This window comes from Thunnus thynnus, chromosome 22 (assembly GCF_963924715.1).
Source record: "Thunnus thynnus chromosome 22, fThuThy2.1, whole genome shotgun sequence".
In the NCBI taxonomy this organism is placed as follows: domain Eukaryota; kingdom Metazoa; phylum Chordata; class Actinopteri; order Scombriformes; family Scombridae; genus Thunnus; species Thunnus thynnus.
In genome coordinates, this window is record NC_089538.1 from 16,345,531 (window position 1) to 16,367,432 (window position 21,902).

The following is a 21,902-nucleotide window of genomic DNA, read 5'->3' on the forward strand; positions in this document are numbered from 1 at the left end:
CAATAGACTGTATGTAAAGTCAATGGTTGCTACTAAAGAGAGGTAATTAGTAACCAGAGATGCTAACAATAGCAGCTTAGCTTACAGTATTTTCCACAAGACCTGTATAGCTTACTTTAACTGCATCATACTGTGATCGCATGTTTCCACTGTGGCCTCACAGCAGAGAAAACACCACTGACCTGTGCACATTCAAGACTAAACTAGCTTGTAATGGAATCATTATGGTTTGACGTTTAATTTCACTCCAGTTTTCCAATTTGTGCTTTCATCTAACAGATATAAACTTCACTGTTTACTGATTGATCTTCTTAAACTATACTAAACTCATGTGGTGAATCAAGACTATTAGAGTTGGGCCTTCAGCTCAACCAAAACTTAACCCACCCCCAGCAAATGTAACACTTTAACTGATCATGATGTGAGGTAAACAAGATATCATATATATTATTTTAACCTTGAATGTCTTCTCTACACCATACAAAGATAACAAATAGAAATATAAAACTGGTCACCCAGAATATATATTATTCTTGTCAATGGATATCAAAATAGCCTTGTCTCTCTCAGGCCTGGTGCCAGGATGATCTGACTGAGGGGGCTGTTAAAAACTGTGAAGGGGCAATTTATTTTCATAAAATAAGATTCATCGATTTAACCATTCAATAGCCTCAGTAAGGCATAACAACAACATAAAGCTACTGTTTCAAAATGCATTGTTTCTCTATAACTGCGGATGAAGTCAGGTTGGAAAATAATAACATTACTGAGGTCTGTTTGAACACACTGATTCTTAAACAATCAAAGTCCTTGATGTCATAGCGATGTTATGAGACCTACATACTAAACCCTGGGCCATGTGGTCTCTGTGGCGCAATCGGTTAGCGCGTTCGGCTGTTAACCGAAAGGTTGGTGGTTCGAGCCCACCCAGGGACGACCAATCTTTTCATTGTTATGAAAAGACAGAGCACATCTTAAGTATTTCTAACATTTCAAGTACTTGAAGTTAGTCTGGAATTTAAATTTTACCATCTGGACTCCAATTACAACATTAGCATCTCGTATGTTGACTTCACAGCACACATTTCTTTTATCAGGAGATAACTTAATAGAGGAGCACAGGGCCACAGCTCCTAGGGAAAACCCTATATCCCCATTGTTTACTTGACAAAAGCATTGTATTTGATATGTTTGTAATTGAGAATGTCTTGTGTTAATTTTGATTAATTTTGGTAATGGTGAACACTAATTATGATTTTTAAAAGTAATGCCAGAATGTCTAAAACATGAATGATATTAATAGGAATAATGATAATAATGATTGTTGTTGTTGATGAATTCTCTATGAATTTTTATTAACTAATGGCATTATCATTACATGAACATGTATTTAAACTGTTAACAAACCCACTAATTATATATAATTTTGTTCTTTCCAAAGTGTCTAGAAACTTCCCACATGAGGGAGCCCTGGAGGCAAAGAAACCCTGATGAAACTGTCTAACAGTCCTAAATGAAAGAGAAACAAATCGCAGCTGCTCTGTCGAAAAGGAGAGCGCCCAACGTGGGGCTCGAACCCACGACCCTGAGATTAAGAGTCTCATGCTCTACCGACTGAGCTAGCCGGGCAACTGAAAAGCCTCTCAGGGGTGGGGTTTAAAAACACGGTTCCCTCTGCAATGCTAGAATTTTTCACAATTTTCAACATCTCAATTAGGAACCCTTCCTTAACCAAAATCTGGGTAAAGAATCATTATGTGCGAGAAGTGCTCTTTGAATAACAATGTACATGACAAGCTCTAATTAAACTTACCGAGTTTTGGTTTAAGGTGAGCAATGGTCTACTGAGATTTTTAAGACTTGAGCATGATGAGTGTGATACACAAGTTTGGATTAAGCACTAAATATAAAAAATGAATAATGTCCCTCAAAACATGTCTGTGAGGAAGTGGTTTGGTGCCCGTAAAGGTACTAAAAGCCTAAGCTTCACTGGTTTAACATGAGATTTGACACAAATACTTTTTTTAAAAACTCCAATAAGAAACCACAGTACTGATAACACTGTCAAGTAGCTCTCTGAATAATTGATTCAAAAGCACACAGTGATAATAGAGCATTAGAAATGACTACTTACTGTCAACTTTGCTGCCTCTACGCCATATACCAACTCATGCCTAGAAAAGAATAAAATGAAATAAAAAGTGTCAAAACATGTATTTACGATTTCAAAAAGTATCATGCAATACATTTAATTTCAACTGCACTTTTCATTCGCAGTGAATCTCAAAGTGCTACAGCGTTAAGAATATACAAAACACAACATAAAGAAAATAATAAGAGTTAAGATTAAAAAGCCTTCCTCAATAGAAACTTTTTAAGTCTGTTTTAAGAGGCTAGGATCTGTCCCTTCTTAGCAGTTCACACTTAAAACACACGAACAAATGAACATGAAAAAACAGTGTATGATGTAAAATTTCCAGTATCTTCGTTAAGGCTAAAATAACGCACATTAGCTGCTAAAGCTCGTGTTCTGAACGCCGTTTTGTGCGCATGCGTTAGCTAGCTGAAATGTCAAACTTCGTCTTGACAGCCGATTCTCGGTGGTCGGTCTCCTGTTGCACATTCAATCCCCCCCAAAACAATTAAACCTTTCTAAAAAATACGTGTTACGGGTCAAATGCACTAAAGATTGATACAGTTGGCCTCACGTTTAGGGCCAGTCGACGTTTAAATTAAGTTTAACGGGGCAGTAAAAGTGCGACATACCTGTTGAAGAGATGCTCTAAATTGAAGTTTTTTCCCAGAAACACCTGGGAAGGGGCGTGGGGGAAGGGGCGGGGGAGGGAGGCAGGTCCGGCTAAAATATGCCTTAAATACCGTAAATGCGATCCAAATGATATAGGTTTAGCTTGATATTATTTTTTCTTTCTCCTTCACGCCTATCTTTCTGAAACTAAGCTGCTCTTGCAATTGTTTTGTACACCTTTATAGATATGACTTTGGTTCACGTGTTGTTTGTTTTCAGACTTTATGTGAATGAAAATGTGCAAAATCGCCTGCTTGCCCATTGGAAATAGGTAGATTTCAAGATATCATTATCCAGGTCACAAAAGCAAAGTTTGAAGGGAATAACAGCCATATTGTACACTTTTTAGGCATAAGCAATTAGGAAGTAACACTTACTACCCAGGAACGAAAAATGTGTTACATAATAGTATCAAAGAAAGAGCATAAACTTTAAATCTCACTCGTTTTATTCTCATAAAACGCCACTAGATGACGCCACCTCACCTCACATCCTCTCGTCTTAGAGGAGCAGCGACAGTAGCAGCGGCGAACGAGACACGTGACCAAACGCGGAAATGGTCCGATAGATAAAGTGCAGCGGAGAGAAAAGGGGAGTGGACGTTGTGCTGGTTTGTATTTTGAGCTGCAACGACTCCCTGTATTAAAACTACACTTCCATAGACAGACAGACGGACAGACACACGGACGGACAGACGGTTTCGGTTATTTTTTTCACTCACGTGCGACTTCCAACCGTCGTGAATCAAGTAAGGTAAGCTTAACGGACAAAGAAAAGAAAAGAAAAGAAAAAGAGATGTACGTTTGACAGTTTGTGCTAACGCCTCAACTTTTTTTTTTTTTTTAAGGGAAATTACTAACACCTGTCGGGACAGCGAGGCTTCTTCACATGTAGATAAAACGTTGCTATGACGCCCGTTAATATTTCAGTAACTGTGTGATATGTATATTTATAGCTACTGCATGCACTGTGGGTGTGTAGGTAACCTCCCCAAAGTCACTTCTGCTGTTTATTTGTGCCTCACTCACAATGTTTTTGTTGTCCTACGATGTGTTGTTTTTGTGCTGTGTCATTTCCCATAGAGCACTTTCATTTAATTTCATAGTCATTGTTTTCAATTACATGCTCTCTGGAGGGTGCCGGTTTTGACCATGTAACTGAAAGTCAATAGTCTAAGTATAGGCATTATTATTTGCTGCTAATATTACCACTAATGCTGTTTATAATGACTAACGTTATAGTACACTCTAGAGTTGAAACGTTAGTTGATTAATCAATTAGTCGGCAGCTATTCTGATAATTGATATAATTGTTTTGAGTCATTTAAAAAAAAAAAAGAAAAACAAAAATATCTCTCGTTCCAGCTTCTTAAATGTGAATATCTTCTGGTTTCTGTGGTGTTTCATGACAGTAAACTGAATATCTTTGGGGTTCTGGACTGTTTGTCAGGACAAAACTAGACATTTGAGGTTGCACTTTGGGCTTTGGGAAACATTTTTCACCATTTTTTGACATGTTATATATCAAATGACTAGTAGATTAATCACTAAAATAATCAACAGATTACTCGACAGTGCAAATAATCGTTAGTTGCAGCCTTATTATGCTCAGTTGCCAGTTTAGTCTACCCTAATTGATGCAAATAGGATGGGCAATATATGAGATACACTTCTAGGGATAATGCAATCAAATTCAACTGCACCACAGATTCAGCCTCCAAACTGACCATAAAGTTGAAGCAGCACCTGTCTAAAACTGTTTCAACAAAACTTATTATTATAACCTTCATGAAATTAGGATTTATTGACAATCTGTTGTATGAGACTGCATTTGTTTTAGTCTTAGGTGTCCATTGTAAACTGGCAACTGAATGTGTGTGGTGTACTCAGTGTATATAGAGCAGGAGAAGATGGATGCGCACAAGGTAATATTACAGTACAGCAGTGTAAACAAAGCTGATTGTCAATATAATACCCCACATCATAGCTATAGATATTAAATGTGCATGGTTTCCACTAGGAGGCTGCTTAGTCAAGCCACCCAGATCCCAACACACCTTGTCTCGTCCTGACCAATAGCATTTGACAGCCTAAACAATAGCCACACTCATGAAATATATGGCATTTGCTGCATGTAATAGCACCTCTGCTCTACTTTTTCCCTAAAAATTTTTATTTCATAAAATCGTATTAATGTTTCAACCGAGGTGGCCCACATCTGCTATACCCTGCAGTAAGTGGTGAGGCAATATAAGCAAAGGGTTAAACACTGTAAATAGACTAATGATATACTTTACATAGTAGGTTATGTACATGGCATTGCATGATGTAGAGCAGAAATAAAGAGATATGTTCAAGTTAGTGCAGTGAGACTGTTATCACATGACAACATAGAACAAAGGTTTACACAGTTAACGGTGTGGTTGTGGTGAATGTTATGCTATCTTTCTGATACCTACGTCACTCCCAACAAACCACTGACCTAAAATAGTATGCATATATTCAAAGAGACAAGTACCTGTTGCTCCTCTCTGTGGCATCTGCAATTTTAATTTGTCGACTGTGGCACAAAGCCGAGGGAGACCTGTCAGTAACAAAACCTGGCTGGGGTTCAGGATTTAAATAAGGTGGTCATGCATGTAAATTAAGTCCAGTGCTCACATCCTGTGAAAGTAACTGTAAAAGTCATAAGTATTAAAGCTGTTACCGATTATGTTTATTGCTGGTAATGAACAAATTGTTAATATATATATATATATTTGTGGTAGAGAATCTCTAACCACATAAACCATCACATTTGGTATTTTTGGGTCACGCCTGTCCTGATTGACATGGCCAAAGCATCCTGTATAAAATGGAAGCACAGCATTAGAGGCGACAAAGTTCACACCATGCTTGTGTGTTCACACATCGAATTCAACAGCGCAAGTCCAGTAGCACCATGTTACACTATATGTTGCTACTTCCAAGTTTTAGTATTGGCTGATTCATATGAACAACCGACCTCCACCATGAAATTTTCAACAACTCAATCATCTAGAGCCCTCACTGCTGCAGAGGGCGAAAACATGGAGAAAATAATGGATTTAAAAGATTATTCTGGTTTATTACAACTTGGGTTATTTCCTTGATAAATCTGAACACACCAAAATAATGAATGAGATCTGTGAGCATGGTGACAACACTACAGCCAAGAACAACTGGGAAAGAAACATGAGATGATCAGAGTGGTTGTAAACAAGCCAACAACAATTTAGCCAGATTATCTAAACTGCTTTAGTTTGGATGCAAAATTGAACATGAACACACTTGAGATATTGTTAATAATCCCTAATTTTACAGGACAGACAGTTAGTTGTTTTAACTTACAAATTAACCAGGAGGATTCTTTATAACCTGTATGTTCGACTAACTGCTTGTTGGATAAATCAGAATTATCCTTCAAGAAGCTGCATACAGTGGCACTCATGATAGAAGAATCTACTTCATTAATGTATTAGATGTCACAGCAATCATTCATGTGGAAAACTGCTTATGAAGTTGTTTACAAACCTGTTTTGCTTCCAATCCAATAAGACATACTTAACGTGTCGCTCAGCAACTCTCACTGCTGGAGGTGTGAACATTTGTATCCTCTCAGTAGTTTTCTAATCATAGCGACCCATTTAGGCACTCAAAGCAGCGCTAATATGCCACACCGTTAAAAGTGGATCATCCTCTGATTCCACACTATTCTCAGTGGATGTGACATGGTAAGCTTTCTACTCCATGATGTGACAGCCGTACCTCCCTCGCCGCATATAGAAATGTGATGGCTGAGAATCGCCGATCTTCGCTTCATTTCCAGCCTCGGTTAGACTGAAAGAAGGAAGTGCAAAACCACAAGTGATTCTCAGGGGTCACAGATGTGAGTGGTTCCTGTCAGAAAATGTGCAAAAGTGAACAATTAAAAGGAAATCCCACACACTAAAAGGAATTCTGAGAACGAGGCCGGACTCGGCACAGATGGCATTTTTCAAAAGAAGAATTTCCAAGGCTGTTTTCAGACCAGCAGCATCTGATTTTTGATCTATTAATGTCTAGATTGGAATAAGATTCTTCATTAAAAGCTTTGTATCTAACATGTTAACCTCTACAGTAAAACGGTCAGTGTTGTGATCAGGAATTGGCATGACATCATGACTGAAAGAGTCTTTCCTCAGTCTTGTTCTAGCTTGTTAGTTTGGTTTTGTGTTTCAAACAGCTCTCAAAAGTCCCAACAGTGCAGATGATTGTATGTTCACACCACCAGGCAGCAGCCAGCATGGCTGTGTATTGAAGCCAGTGCAAAAATCTGCCCACTAGCTGTTTACTTGTTGAGAAAACTGTATTGATGTGAAAGAAGAAGAAAAAAAATCCTCTGAGTGCTCTCTTGAATACAAAGGCAGTGTCTTGACCATGATGAGAAAAGGATGTAGTGTACATTCTGTGTAGTAGTTCTAACAAAACAGATACACATAGCAGCAGTGAAAACACAAAAGCAGGATTGTTCTAGCAGCTCGCTGTTTTTTTTTTTTTTACTTGGTAACCAGTATGCAAACTTGAATGGCTGGTTTAGGTAGAATAATGTTATCCAAGCTGCCCTACTGAAGCAGATTTTCTTAAAGCACCAGTTGGCATGCTTTAGTACTAATAATAGCATTAGTTGTACCTATTATGAGGGGGTTTGCAGTTTTAATTTAACAAGTTCTTTGTGGTCATGTTAAGTTTTCAGCTGGTTTTTATTATTGTGTAAAGCTTTGGAGAAACTTGTCAGACTGATCACATGGTTCTGTGTATAATAACAGTCATGCCTGAAGATAAGGCTGCGTTCTTGAGTATTATTGCTATCCATTCCACTTATCTGCTGTCATTATACACTGTACTGTGTACAAATATGCTGTTTGGTTTCTATGTTTCCATATTTATATTAAGCACGTCCCAGAGATGTGATGAACGTTCTCCATCTGTGCGAAACTCACGAACATCAGCTTCAGTCCGTCGCTAATCCTCTTAGACTGTTTTGTTGTTTTCCTTTAATTTAAGTCTCTGTCGGGAGTCTCTGGTACTCCTGGCTTGACTGGTACAGCACAGCTGTGCTCTCAGCTGTAATACAGGCTAACCTGCAGTCATGGATTTAGAAAGAAAAACACCCCAGGAAGCTTACCATGGCGAGCTGTTATTTCCCTATTTTATTTTTTCCTCAGATACAACCTTTGCTTTTCCTCCTTATCTTCTAGTGATCCTCTGTCTGTCTGATTTAATCATTGCTTATTGTTTTCTGTCTATCTCGCTGTCTATCTATTGCAAAATGCTTCTCTCATGGTCTCCTGTATCCTGACTTGTTTTTCCAGGGTTGTTCTGAGGTCAGACTGCTGAGATGACAAGGCTGTGACAGCGTGTGTGTCCAAGTGTGTCTGGTACTGGACCGATTCCTGTGACATGGCTGCTGCTAAGAAGAGTGAGTTATTTTATCAGTATCAGCATTCTCTACCTGTTGTAATTACAGTAATGTTTACTAACCTTTCATATTTAAAGGTACTCCTCTTAGTCTTTCAGTAGTCCAATGGTGATGTTACAGCTTTGGGAAGTGGCAGAAACACCACTTTGAGACAGACAAGACAAGCAGTAGTTCATATACAAGATGCAGGAGATCCAGACTAACCCAAGATCCAATTGTTTGTGTCTCAGGATCAAGTGTTGTTTGTTTGCTTTTGAAGTACTAGTGAATAACTTAAACGTGTGGAAACAGCCTGGAAAATTAGTTGCATAAATGTATTTTCGGAGAAGTGAAGGAGGTACTGAGAAAGTCATGAACAGCCCAGTTTGGTCCCAGTAATGAAATCAATCAAGTGTTGCTAAATCCAGATCTCCCATTGGTTTTATTTAGTGTCCTCTTCATTTAATCATAATTAATTAAGAATAAAGTTTACATACAGTGAAGGAAATCACAAAGTAGTTCAAAGCTACATTGTAGTGCACCAGATGGATTATTTCCAATACATATAAGCCCTTTTACCCAGCCAGGAAGTGATCATAATGTTTGAAGCTCTAGCCTATAATCCAGCATTTTTCAATCCTGGTCCTGGGGCACCCCTGCCCTGCATGTTTTAGATGTTTCCCTGCTTCAACAACACCTGATTCAAATTTATGGGTCGTTATCAGGCTTCTGCAGAGCTTGATGATGAGCTGATCTTTGAATCAGGTGTGTTGGAAGAGGTAAACATCTAAAACATGCAGGGCAGGGGTGCTCCAGGACCAGGATTGAAAAACACTGCTATAATCTGCTGTAGTTGAGTTATTCATTGTCCTGCATTTAAAGTTTCCCAAAAGGGATTGGCTCTTGCAATAAAACCTAAATAAAAGACAAAAAAAAGCCAGGATGACAGATTATTCGATATAATTTACTGTGATTGAGAACCCCAAATTAACCTTTTCACCAGCAAGACATCCTGGAGGGATTCCAGGAAGGATGATCAATTTAATTTAAATTCACTATTGATTTTTTTTTTTTCCTTCAGTTGGGTTTCTTGCACTGGGAAACAGGTGTTCTTATACTTGTGAGTCAGTGTCAGCAGCTTTACGCCAGCTTTTTTTGTTGAGGAAAGCACATTTATTAAGGGTTGAATAAGATGAAATATTGGAACAGGAGACCCGGTAAAGAGCCATAAATGACTCATCATGTTTTTATTACTATCATGAATACACCTCTTCTTTCCTCCAGTGGAATATGGGTACTTGTTGTCTTCAAGGACCACTCTGTAGGTCTTTGTTCTCTTTGATAAGGTCACTGAATGAAGGGCGGTGCAAAGGGATCTTCTCTATTGACTTCCCGTTGATGCCATTTTACAAAATGCATTTTTCATGCACCTGGGATGGACTGAAATGTCACAGGAAATGTGTTTGTTTTATTTTGCTGAGGCAGAGGCAGATATTTTTACCACCTTGGGGAGAATAAAAGTAATTTTTATGTATATGTTTTTGTTGAGCTTTTAAGGCTTTGTTCTTGGGGCTTAGGACATTATAATAGGCAAAAAGAACAACAAATTTGTCAGACTGCTCCCTCATTAATGTGGAGAAATTTGAACACACATTTTCATGTCTTTTTGAAAATGCTTATCATTACTTTTGGTGTGTGAACATTTATTACTTTCTGAAAAGTGGTCCAGTCTGCCAATGTTTGATTGAAACCAAATGTGGTGCTTGATTTTGTTCCTAAATATGTAGATTTTGGTTTTATTTGGAGTGTACTGACACCAAAATAAAACAAAACAAGTTCAGAAAGAGGAATGCTGATAGACTGACAGAAAACTGTAATGTTCAGCCGAGTAGAAGCAGATATACTGACAGACAGATTAGTGGAGAGACAGAAGTAGATGGAGATTAATCTGAAATAAGCTAGTTCAGTAGGGCATGCATGCGCATGTTAATTTGTATGTGCACATGCATCTGTGTGGTTATGGGTCTGCCACTACTGAGAGAGTAAGTGTGGGTGAGTGTCCCTGCTCTTGCTTTGTCTGGGATTATCTGACCCTCCTAAAAGGCCACAGATCTCAGTATTGTGATAATGAGCCTGACACAGAAGCTTGGCTCAAAGCTCTTCTACTGCTTTGATGGTGTTTGTGTATGTGCAAATACATCAAAGTTAAATAGAAAGTAAAAACATAAAAGTCAGAGCTGAATAAGTAAAGACTAAAAGATATGTAAGTGATGCCAAATTATACACGGAAATGTGCCAGTGACATCAAACAAAGCAGCAGACAGCTGCCTCGGAAATTAATAAGCGTAATGGTGACAGCAGAGATGAGTGAGAATATTGCTTCGTGATATATAAACACTGCGCAGTTACATGACTTGCTGACAGGATTTGGTAGCATTCTCATGTGCCAAATGGTTTATCAGGCATACATTTTGTAATAGTGCATTAACACTGTAAAGTTACGAATGATCTCATTTATGTTGTGTTTTATACACTCACCGGTCACTTTATTAGGTACACCTCTGCAATCTAATGCAACCCAATACAACAGCTCATAAATTCTACATTTATGAAGCTTATAAGGTGATAATTCTAGTTTATGTTTATTATTGAGGTCATTGTGGGTGGTTGTGTACTGGAGGGCATTATATTGAATGGTGTTTCTAATATTTTGTCCACTCCATTAACATACATGAGGGGGGTAAAATATTAGGAGCACTTTTTTAAAGTTAATTCACCGTCACCACCCACTGTGACCTCAATAATAAGCAAAGTAGAATTATCATCTCTCTGACAGCCTCAATAAAAACTGAAAATATATAAGCTTCATAAAAGTAGAATTTATGGCAGAGCTGTTGTATTAGATTGCATCAGATTGCACAGGCTTTCAGAATAAAGTGGCCGGTGAGTGTATCTTGTAATCATATTTACTGCTCTTTTCTTAAATCAGGTTAATAATTAGGCTGTCCCAGCAGGGCAGGACAGGACAGGACAAACAAAGCTGTAGTACTCACTGCTGCACAACCTGATGATGAATGACAAACTTGAACACTGCTGCCACCTACATACCTGGAATTTATTGTGGGAGGAGTTATTTTTGAATAATAAGGTTCTTGCAAGTAAAACTTTCATTCATTTACTACAGACATTGTAATAATTGGGACACTTCCAAGGCTTGGATGGACAGGAAACTCGTAGTTTGGTCATCAATACAAATGATGAGCAGCTGTGTTAGAATATAAAGTATCAGGTTCTTTAATAAAAAGTCAAAGATACACAAACTTAAGTAGAGAAGATAAAGATTACAATTTCTAAAACACTTATAACACAGAAATGACTCACTGTGGGATTCTGGGTCAATTTTTGATAAATCTGGCAACTACAGCGCCATGTTTTTTTCCCAACTACACCAACAAAGTGTGAAATATGAATTCACCACAGCTCTGATACTCTCTCCATGGCAATGGTGGCTGAAGCTCATGGATATCATAGTAGTTGGAGCCATCTGTGAAGCCAAACTGATGGAAAATACATCATTTCTCAGAAGCTGAAATAATTCAAACTGATGGCCGTGACATATAAACCTTTTGGTGTCATATTATTCATGAGACTGCTGTGTTTCTGTTTTGAGGAACATTGAGATAAAGGGGAAAAATAAATGGAATAAATTTGAAAATTAACAAAAGAAAAACAAATTATTGAAAGTAAAGTTATGATAAGAATAGGTTAAAATTATGTAAATGTACTTATGTGCAGTGAAAGAACAGCACAGTGCTGTTCAGACATACTACATTTGAATTTATTTCAGAAAAGAGACATATGCTTCATTGTGTGAAAATATCCTGAGGGAGAATTAACATTAGTACGCAAACCAGCTTACACCCATCAACATCATGGCTGATGTGCACAAGGTCGACTGTGTGTGGTTCTTGAGTATGTTTCGAAGCATGTTTGACTGCGAGGCTCGCCATACAAACACACGTCTCTCAGCCATCTGTCAGCATCTGAGACACACATTTTTCTTTCAACGGAAACAGTTTTACATTCATGCTGCAGACGGGTTTGCCTTAATATTTGTCAGATTTCTTGAATGGAATATCTCTGATTTTTTGAGAGAAAATTGAGTTACTAGCTGGAAGATTCATTACAAATTTAAAAAAAAACCTTCTCTTTATATATTCCAAACTCCAGAGGGTATAATGCACCCTTTTAACTCCAGATGATAGACTGCCATTCACTGTAAAGTATGAAAGCCAGCCATTATTAAGCTTAGTGTGCCAAGTGAATGTAATTACAGTCATGGAGCCCTATTGTAGGAACTTCTAGGCATCATGCAAAAAGCTTCTTATAGCAGTGATTTAAAATAACAGGTCCGATGGGATGATGAATTGAAGCTTAAGTCTTAAGTCATGAGGAGAGTATACACCCCTGTCTGTTCTTACTGAATATTTTCTTTTAAATGTGATGTCAAAGGCATGCTCAGAGACGGTTTTTTTTCATTAAGTGTTTTAATTTTTGGTACAGCCACTGTCTCGCTACTGTCTTCAAAGCCAAACCAGAGAAGTGGGCTCTGTGTGCCGCACATAGTGGCGGCGTTGTAGTACTCGAGTTGTTGGATCTGATCAGTGAACCAGACATTCAAGACTCAGGGATGACACAAGATATCGCTGTCACTGACTTTTGAATGGCTTCCCTGTAATCTACAACAAACAAGCAGAGTCAGAGAGTCACTCAAACACACATAAAGATTACAAAAACAGACACACAACCGTTGGATCCTCCAAGCATAAGTCTGCCTGAAAAGCACCAAGTGTTCCTAATAAAAGGGTCATTCAAAATTATGTGCTTTTTGATCTGATGTTTTTGAAGTGTAGAAATGAGACCAGTAGTGTAACTTTTGTAATTAGAGCAGCGTTTCACACATGCAGTAAAGACTTTTCAGCATGCAAAATCAGAATAGTAACCATGTAACTATATAATTGCTGCTGAAATGATCATGGCATGTAGTATTTCTACATTTTAAAGCTGTAACAAATGGTTATTTTTATCATTAGTGTTGACTATTTCTTTGATTGGTCAATTAATTATTTACAAGATACAAGAGAAAATAGTGAAAATGTTTATAACAAATATCCAGAGTGGCTGAGTGACCTGATCTTTTAAATTGCTTTATTTGTCCAGCCAACAGTTAATAACCCAAAGATGCAATTTACAGTATTGGAAAAGTGCAGCAAATCAAACTTGTGCCAACACTGTTAAAACCAGATTTTTAGGTTTTTTTTTCCATCATGTTTGAATTTGGGGGGAATAACAAACCCCAAATACTAAGTGTTTGTTGTCAAATAAATGGAATTTATGTACTTTTTTTATGGCAGGTATCTTTTTTTTCCCTTTAAATGGTGGATATTATGATCTGGGAAAGACTCATGATTAATAGTCTAATATATTTTAATGTTTAATTTACATGAATGCACATAGCGAGAGAAGAAAACTCATTTTCTGCTACTGACCTACCCTGACTCAGAGATTGTCCCATTGAAAATCACAGGAATAATGTTCATAAATTCTGTTTTCAGTTAATTTACATATTTTGAATCAGAGCTCCCAGTATGGGATATAGTTAATATAACCAAGCTATTCCTCACTATCTTAGAGCTTTAGACCTTAAACAGCGTTTCAGTAAAACACCCCCATCCTTCATGTCTACTTTCCATTTCAACACACTGATCCTGCACATATGGAACATGATGTAACTCCTGAACTCATTATTGTGACCCAGATTGCTGATAGCAAGGATTTCTAATCTCTAATATAAGTCAGTATGAAAGTTTAATGGAACCGGACCCAAGTGGGGCAGTAATGGCCTGGGTTTCATGTAATGAAATAATGCAAGTCAGCATATGAATTCAATTAAATGTGTTGCAATGATATATAGAATTGTCTCTTCAATATTAACCGCATGTATTTATTGTGTACATTATTGTAAATTATTACCAGACTCTGCTCTGTTTTCTTAATAATTAATACAGATGGCACCAGCTTCACCAAATGTGTGCTTGTCATGACTTGGCAGAGAAAGTCATATTTCTCCTCTTTTGACAATTCTTGTCTTGGACCTAAAGGAGTATTTCTGGTCCAGATATGAATGGGAGCATCACTAAATATGAACAGAAGGACAAGCATATTTTAATTTTATAGAAAAAAGACGTAAACTACTGAAATTGGTTGGCAAAGGACACCTGGTTAAAGTAAATTGGAGTTAAAGCCTCTGAAAATTTGAATTCAAAGCATTTCTCTGTATAATTAAATAGTTATGACTATTTATTATGAATATTACTGAAATTAATATTGAGGGCTGCAACTTAGAAAATAGTGAAAATTGCCTGTTATAGTATTTGTAGAGCTCATGGTGATGTCTTCAGATGTCTTGTTTTGTCTGATCACAGCGCTTCAGGCATGGAGCAGTTTTAAATTCATATAACATTTAATTAAATACACACATTTCCTTCTGGACAGCTTTTCACGCTCACAAATCTTTTCTTGCTTTAATCCCTGTGATCAACATTCAGCTTCATTAAAAGTGAGTAAAAAGTAAAAGCTTCCATCTTGCAGCTAGTATTCATTAAGCCAGTATCTGTCTTATTACTATAAATTAGTAATCTTAAGTCCAGATTCCTGCTCAGTGTTGTAGTGAAAATGCCTCGTGTGTTGGCTGTGACATCCCGGGAGTCTGCATATAAATATAGACGAGCCACAGAAGCAGCGCCAAAAAAAACTAGTTCCAAAGTCGAATAGCGCAGTTTTATTTTAGCAGGTGATGAGATACTCAGGAACTCCGCTACGTGCCAGATACATGCGTCTCATCTTGGTGTCACTTGATAGAGTTGGCAGTCAGAAATATTGGCTTTAAAACAAAGCTCAAGCATGGTGGTCATATTGCTGATTGGAGCACCTTTTTGAAGTTTTTGAATAAATCAAGAATAATTGGAGCGAGTTCATTAGCAACCAAGACAGTGTTTGTGTATGCACAGAGACAGGGCAATGTTAGATATGCTAATGTCAAAGCGTGTGCACAAACACACACACACTGAAGCTATTTCCTAAGAGTTTCTATGGGAAATGATGTTTGTATTCAAGTGACAAGTCCCAGTGGCTCTTATAGCAAAGGGCAGTCTCCTATTAATAGAATATTCAATAAACGTTCAAACAATTGTTTAAATATAGCGGAAAAGGTCAATATAGTCTTTGCACTGTTTGTTTATCTTTCGTCGTTTAGCAGCTGTACATGTCCTTCACTCTTTTGAAGTTCTGGGAAAGAATCGGTCTATAATCAGACCCAAGGCTGTTTCAGCAGTAATCCAGAGAAATTGTTTATCGTTACAGAGAGAATTATTATTTTTGGGAGGAGGAGGTTTATTTGGAGAACAAGTTTCCATCCATGTCTCAGTGTCTTAGGAGAACATCAAACCCCAAAAGGAAATAATATGTTTATCTTGTAAGCCTGAACCGCTTTAACTCCTTTTATGACACAGAGATCTCATGCAGACTGGCGTAGCGAATAAAAAGAATAGTAAGGTTTAATGGCACGCAGTATTTGCTAAATGAATAATTTAAAAAGGCCATCTTCAAATGTTATGATTGTAAAAGTGAGCAGCTGGGCGGATTTCCCGTCAGTAATGGTTAAGAATTGTGATGAGTGAGGAAACATCATAATATCAACATTGGAAGACATGATTGGTCAGTTGCTGCTAATTCAAAATAATATTATTAAATAAATTTAATGATACTGTCCAATCATATTTCAGATCTTGTGCATAGAGGTACACTTTGAATGAGCTCAAAATTAAATACTAACCTACACACCACCATTATGTATAGCCAAAAGTATGTGGACACCCCTGTCTGACCTCACTAATGCTCTGTGCCAGGAGAGTTGAGGTTGTTATAGCATCATTTTAGCGCCTGTGGCTTTGGGATGGGATGTTCAGCATTTTGGCCATATGGTGTATCATTTAATATTTAATATATCTGGTCCAGTGATTAAAAGCAGTGGGATACAAAGCTGTCGCTCTCCAGGTGATCTTGACCTCTGACCTCAGGGGGAGGCCAAGCTGATGGTGTATTTCCACGCAGGGATTAACAAACTGTCATATCACTATTAGTAGGTTCTGCTGGGCGGAAGTGACTACAACATTTCTACTGTGCCAATGTTCACTACAAACCATCTGCTGTTTCTTTATCATGTTCCCTTCTTCTTCAGTTTTTGACTAATTTTCTCTCCTCTAACTGTTACCTCAGCTTCACTAGCTCATGCCCACTTCCTGCTTTCTCCTTTTGATCTCTTCTTCTATCTCTCTCCTCTTCCTGTCCTTCAGTCCCACCAACACTATTCTTGTAAAGCACCGATTTCACTAGATAATTATGATGCTGCACTGTATGCGTGCGTGAAAACAGTATGTGTATTGTGTATTGTGTACTGTGTTTCTTTCTAATGTGTTCACAGCTCCCTGAGCATTCAGACTAACGGGGCCGGTTTGAGTGATTGCCTTTGTAAAGTGCTTCGCTGTACAGTCCATTATGTCACTAAAAAGGAGTTGGCTGTAGCTGTTTAACGTGTCTTTTCTCCCTTTAATGGGTATCTAGTGTGAGTGTTTGTGTTCATGGTCGACCTTCAGCAGCCTCTTTCCTCTTTCTCAGGTTGTGCAAAGGCAGGAGGTGTGCGCTTCTCAGAGAAACCTCCTGCTGCCAGCGCCTCATCACATGTTCACTTCGACGAAAAGCTGCATGACTCTGTCGTCATGGTGACTCCAGAGGATGATGGCAACTTCATGGTTAAGGTTTGTTTAACTTGGAATTAGCCTGACACGTAGTAGTAGTAGTATATGTAGTGTACAAACTTATCTTCATCTTTTGTGTTGAAGACTAATAACATGGTTAGGGTCCCTATTCTACAGCTCCAGTCATGACACTGAATGAGCTGCACAGCTGTAACAATAGAACCAAAGAATTGCTGCAATAGTTGTAGGACAAGAGGGAAATGATTGACAGCCTCAAATAAGACACAATGTCATGCATGTTACTTAGACTGCATGACAATGTAAACATTCACTTGTTTTATCTGATTGTTGTCATTCAAATATAAACCAGAAATGTGTGTGCTGTACTTGTATAAATGCATCAGATGTTGCAATCACATGATAATCTTACATTAATCTATTTAGGTTCAAGGAGCTGCACTGAAATACTGGAAATGTTTGGAGGGATTTCTTTATAAGATAGTGATCTCAGCCCTTTTTGTTCCAAGCTCAGTTATCAGCTGGCATCATCACATGCTGCCTACAGCCATGCTGTTAAGCTCTACTGAGGCACAGTGAGTGGTACTGGGAGCTAAAAGCTAACACTTCAATCTCAGTTTAATGGGTTAGCATGCTATAACTTGCTAATTGGTAGTAAACACAAACTACAATTGAGAAGGAGGGGAATGACATTAGTTCTGCAGGTATTTGGTCAAAAACCAAAGTAGTGGATGAATAGACATTTTGAGCTGATGATGGCACTGGAGAACAGTAAATGGATCACCAATTTCCAATTAGCATTTCACTGAAAACCACAAATGTGAACCTCATGTTGTAGATGAAAAGTCAGGGGATCGCCAAAGTCAGTTGGATACGCCGTCATGTGGGAACCATAAATGTCTGTACAAAATGTGATACTAATGTTAAGATATTTCACAAGATACATGAAAACTTTGACCTGCTGGGTGTGCTCCAGAAAAAGTTAATGTGTCACCAAAGTCATTAGGACACCATTGTCTGTATATCTGTACCAAATTTCATGACAATCTAAAAGTCTAAAAAGGTTTTGAAACGTGACTACGTTTACATGCACACTAATATTATTCTGAATCTGATACAAGTCAGGTAAACAGCATCTTCAGTTTGGATATTCCGCATTAGACAATATTCCGAATGTAGCGTTTTCCAATAAGACATGTGGGATTTGCCGATATTATTCAGATTTTAAGAGCATTCTTTGGACATGTATACAGTGCATTCGGAATATGCGTCTCATATGGGGGTTTTACCACAGTTTGTGACACACGGCCTCTTGCCTTTTTACGGTCAGCTCTGTGCGTTGTGAACAAACCAACTAGCCAACAGTTTGCAAGGCTGAAATAGAGATGCATGATGGGCTGGTTGTGTAATGCCCCCCTGCGCAGCCAAAATGACATATGCTGGAGCAGGAAGGCAGACAGAAGAAGGAGAGGAATGAGAGCAGAGTGGAGAGCCGTTCAAGGCGGGATGGAAAAACAGAGCACGCCTCCTCCACGATGGGGACGGGAGGGGATTGGTTATTATCCTGACATGCAGCCACGGAGTGACGGTGACGCACCAAAAATACAACCTCGGTACTGGATGCGCCTGTAACTGTAAATTTATAATATCAGTCATATCAATATCACTTATAAATGTCAAGCAGCAGCTCACTAATGTTTTTCCACCTTGCTGGTTTACTTCACTGCCTGCGGAGATCTTGTGATTCCCGTTTACACCGGAGCAACCCTGAAAACCCTCTGCATGTAAACGGGAATATTCATTTTCATTAGCCATGTAAACAGCTTTCTAGGAATATTTTTTTTCGGAATAAGGGCAAATACAATACTAAAGGTTAAAACAGGTTCATTAAAACACCTGTCAAACAAGGTAATGGTTTTGGAAACATATATAAAATTAGTCCAGTTTCCTTTGGAAAAGCCAACACTTCTCTACCTTCCCACAGACTGTATCTGTAATTGGTTATAATTAGGTGCTTGACTTCCCTGGGTGCCATATTATCTAATGGTGGATATAATATTGAAGGTAACTCTTTGATCCAGTGTGCCAGTCCCCTCAGTTTCTAGGAGCATTGATAGGCTTTATCTGGGAAACATCCAGGAGAAGATTAAAGTCTTTTCTCATCACCCTTAATCTCCTCTGTCGGCTATAAAGGCACAGGACAAAATTATCAGACTTTTCATCTGTTCTCTGCTGTCAGCTCTTAAACCCCGGAGGTGCTCAACTCAGGAGCCAAACAACGGCAAATATGAGACTAAAACTGCAATATAAGAGCCTGTGGAAAAACTCACACTTGAGTTTAAATTTGAAAATCAGTGACCATGAACTTGTTTCAGCTGTACAGACTTAATTTGCAACAAAGCTGCTGATGATCATGAAGCTAATGAAGGGATACGCAGATGAAACGTGTTCCTTCTACCTGCACAGTTAAAAGACAGCTCATTTATTTCTGAGTGCTGGCTGTGTTTTTTTTCACAGCTCTTTAAATCTACTTGTCATAGAAGCAGGTCTTCATGTTTTTTTCTCACACCATTCACTTTGCTAATGGACCTACAAGCGGTGAAAATCTTGGGAGAAATACAGTGGATGCCATGCAGCAAAGATCCTTGACTGAATTAGAGCCTTGGATGTGAAGGTTAAGTGTTTTACTGTCACAGGAGCACTTTGCTTTCTTGCCTTTTGAGACTTCAGTTGTACCTGAAGAGATTTTAGATTTGTAAAATCTGGCTCTATGGATGGCAGTGTTGGTCAGACCACCACTTTTGTCCAGATGGAAATATCTAAACAACCATCGGATGGGTTGCCATGAAATTTGGTACAAACACACATGGTCCCCAGAAGATGAAGCCCAATGACTTTGATGATCCCCGGACATTTCCTCTAGTGCTACCATGAAGTTGACATTTGTAATTTGGAGTGAAATGTCTTGACAACAGTTGAATGGATTGGCATAAAATGTAGTGTAGATATTCATGCCTCCTTCAAGATAAATTGTAATAATTTGGTGATGCTCTGACTTTTCATCTAGTGCCATCATTGGGTCAAAAATTCAATTTGTCAAATATTTTGGTTTATTACAAAATACCATCAGTCTCAGCTGCACTTTGTGTTTAGGGCAATTAACGAGTGTTAGCATGCTAACAAGCTAAAATAAGATAGTGAACATGATAAACAATATACCTGCTAAACATCAACATGTTAACATTGTTCATTGTTAGATGTTATCAAACCACAGCTGTGACTGACAGGGATGCTAGAACTTCAACATTTAGTCGATTCATCGATTAGTCGATCAACAGAAAATTAATTGGCAACTATTAGCTATTATTATTATTAACTATAGTTAATCTAATAATCCTTTTAGTCATGTTTTAAGCAAATACGCAGAAACTTTGCTGGTTGCAGCTTCTCGATTTGACACTTTTACTTTTTCATACATGTTAGTAAACTGAATATGTTTGGGTTTTGGACTGTTGGTGAGACAAAACAAAACATTTGAAGACATCACCTGCGAACTCAAATGGGCATTTTTCGTTGTTTTCAGAAATTTTATAAACAAAACAATTAATCGAGAAAATAATTGGCAGATTAATCAATAATGAAAATAATTGTTAGTTGCAGCCCTACTTCGTGCATGTGCAACGACGAGCGCAGAGGGCTAGATCTTGGCTACACAGACTGTGTGGGCGTCTCCAAGCAGAACTTCATGTATGAGTTGCAGTGCAAAAAAGTACAAAAAGGCTGGATGAAAAGGAATATAAATCAGAGGATGAGGTGATTAATAAATACACTTTCAGCTCTGAAGCATGACAACATTAGCTCAAGAAAAGGAATCATACTGTTGTCTGGATGCTGCAGAGCGTCACCATGTAAACACACAACACCACTAATGTGCAGCCGAATGATGCTGGATGTTGAATCAGGATATTAGAATAAGAACCGTGTCCACAGATTATTAATAGCTCATAAAGTTTGAGCAGCACTGATTAAAATATTTGAGAAAAGACACGTACATCCTTCATCTAACAAGTCCTGAATTTTATTTTTATGTTCAAGTGGCTGGGACAGAAAATGAAGTGCATCTCAAGTAGCTCATGTTTTCTGAAAGGCTTTTGAAAAGATTTCCTGCCTGCAGGTAGTATGTGTCCTAGAATCCTTTATATCAATATTATTGAATGATCTAAACAGTTGTTTTTTTTTTTCATTTTCTGTTCCTCTCACTGTCTCTGAAAAAGCCTCACCCTCTCACTTTAGTTGGTAAATTCAAAAAAACAACTCCTTATTTCTTACTGAAGTCAGTTTAAAGTTTTCTTACTGAAGTTCCCTTTAAGTTTAAAGGTAAATATGACTTTGTAGAGTGGTTTAAGATGAGTATTGATGGTATAGATACCCTAATAAATACCTTCATGTGGCTTCAGGTCAGCCTTTTCTTCCTCCAGAGTTTCTCAGTCCAACCAAAATCCCAAAACAAAGTTCTATACAGGCTCACAGTAATTAAGCCTTCCCGAGCTTTGAAACAAACCTGCTGGCAATATCAATTTGTGTGCTCATTGCTTAAAAGCTGTGTGCGCTCGTGAAGACGGACAACAAACTTGGCTGTGACCTTCACAGTTACAGAGCCGCCTGTTCGTGTGAGTGTATTTGTGTTTCTCAAAGCTCTTTAAGTGCGCTTGAAAGTAGGCACAAAGTACTGTCAGCCCTGTGCCGTGGCTCATCGTGGAGCAGAGGGGCGGGGGTGGGGGGTAGGGGGGGGGGGGTTGTGTTGC

At 38.2% G+C, this 21,902-nt stretch overlaps 1 protein-coding gene and 2 non-coding genes across 4 annotated transcripts in view; 2 read left to right on the forward strand and 1 right to left on the reverse strand.

Moving 5' to 3' along the window:
* Positions 1-862: 862 nt before the first annotated feature.
* trnan-guu (transfer RNA asparagine (anticodon GUU)) lies at positions 863-936 on the forward strand. The gene has a single exon. It is a non-coding gene; the product is annotated as a tRNA-Asn (tRNA).
* A 620-nt stretch (positions 937-1,556) lies between these two features.
* trnak-cuu (transfer RNA lysine (anticodon CUU)) lies at positions 1,557-1,629 on the reverse strand. Its single transcript has one exon. It is a non-coding gene; the product is annotated as a tRNA-Lys (tRNA).
* Positions 1,630-3,400: 1,771 nt separating this feature from the next.
* The window catches only part of LOC137174075 (adipose secreted signaling protein), a 33,278-nt gene continuing 14,776 nt past the window's right edge, over positions 3,401-21,902 (forward strand). Inside the window, exons 1-3 of one of the 2 annotated variants that reach the window (XM_067579116.1) lie at positions 3,401-3,559; positions 8,178-8,284; positions 17,000-17,139. In XM_067579116.1, the coding sequence (XP_067435217.1) occupies positions 8,266-8,284; positions 17,000-17,139 (159 nt within the window). In that variant the 5' untranslated portion in view covers positions 3,401-3,559; positions 8,178-8,265. The remainder of the gene's footprint in view (positions 3,560-8,177; positions 8,285-16,999; positions 17,140-21,902) is intronic. The other variant, XM_067579117.1, reaches the window with a different exon arrangement.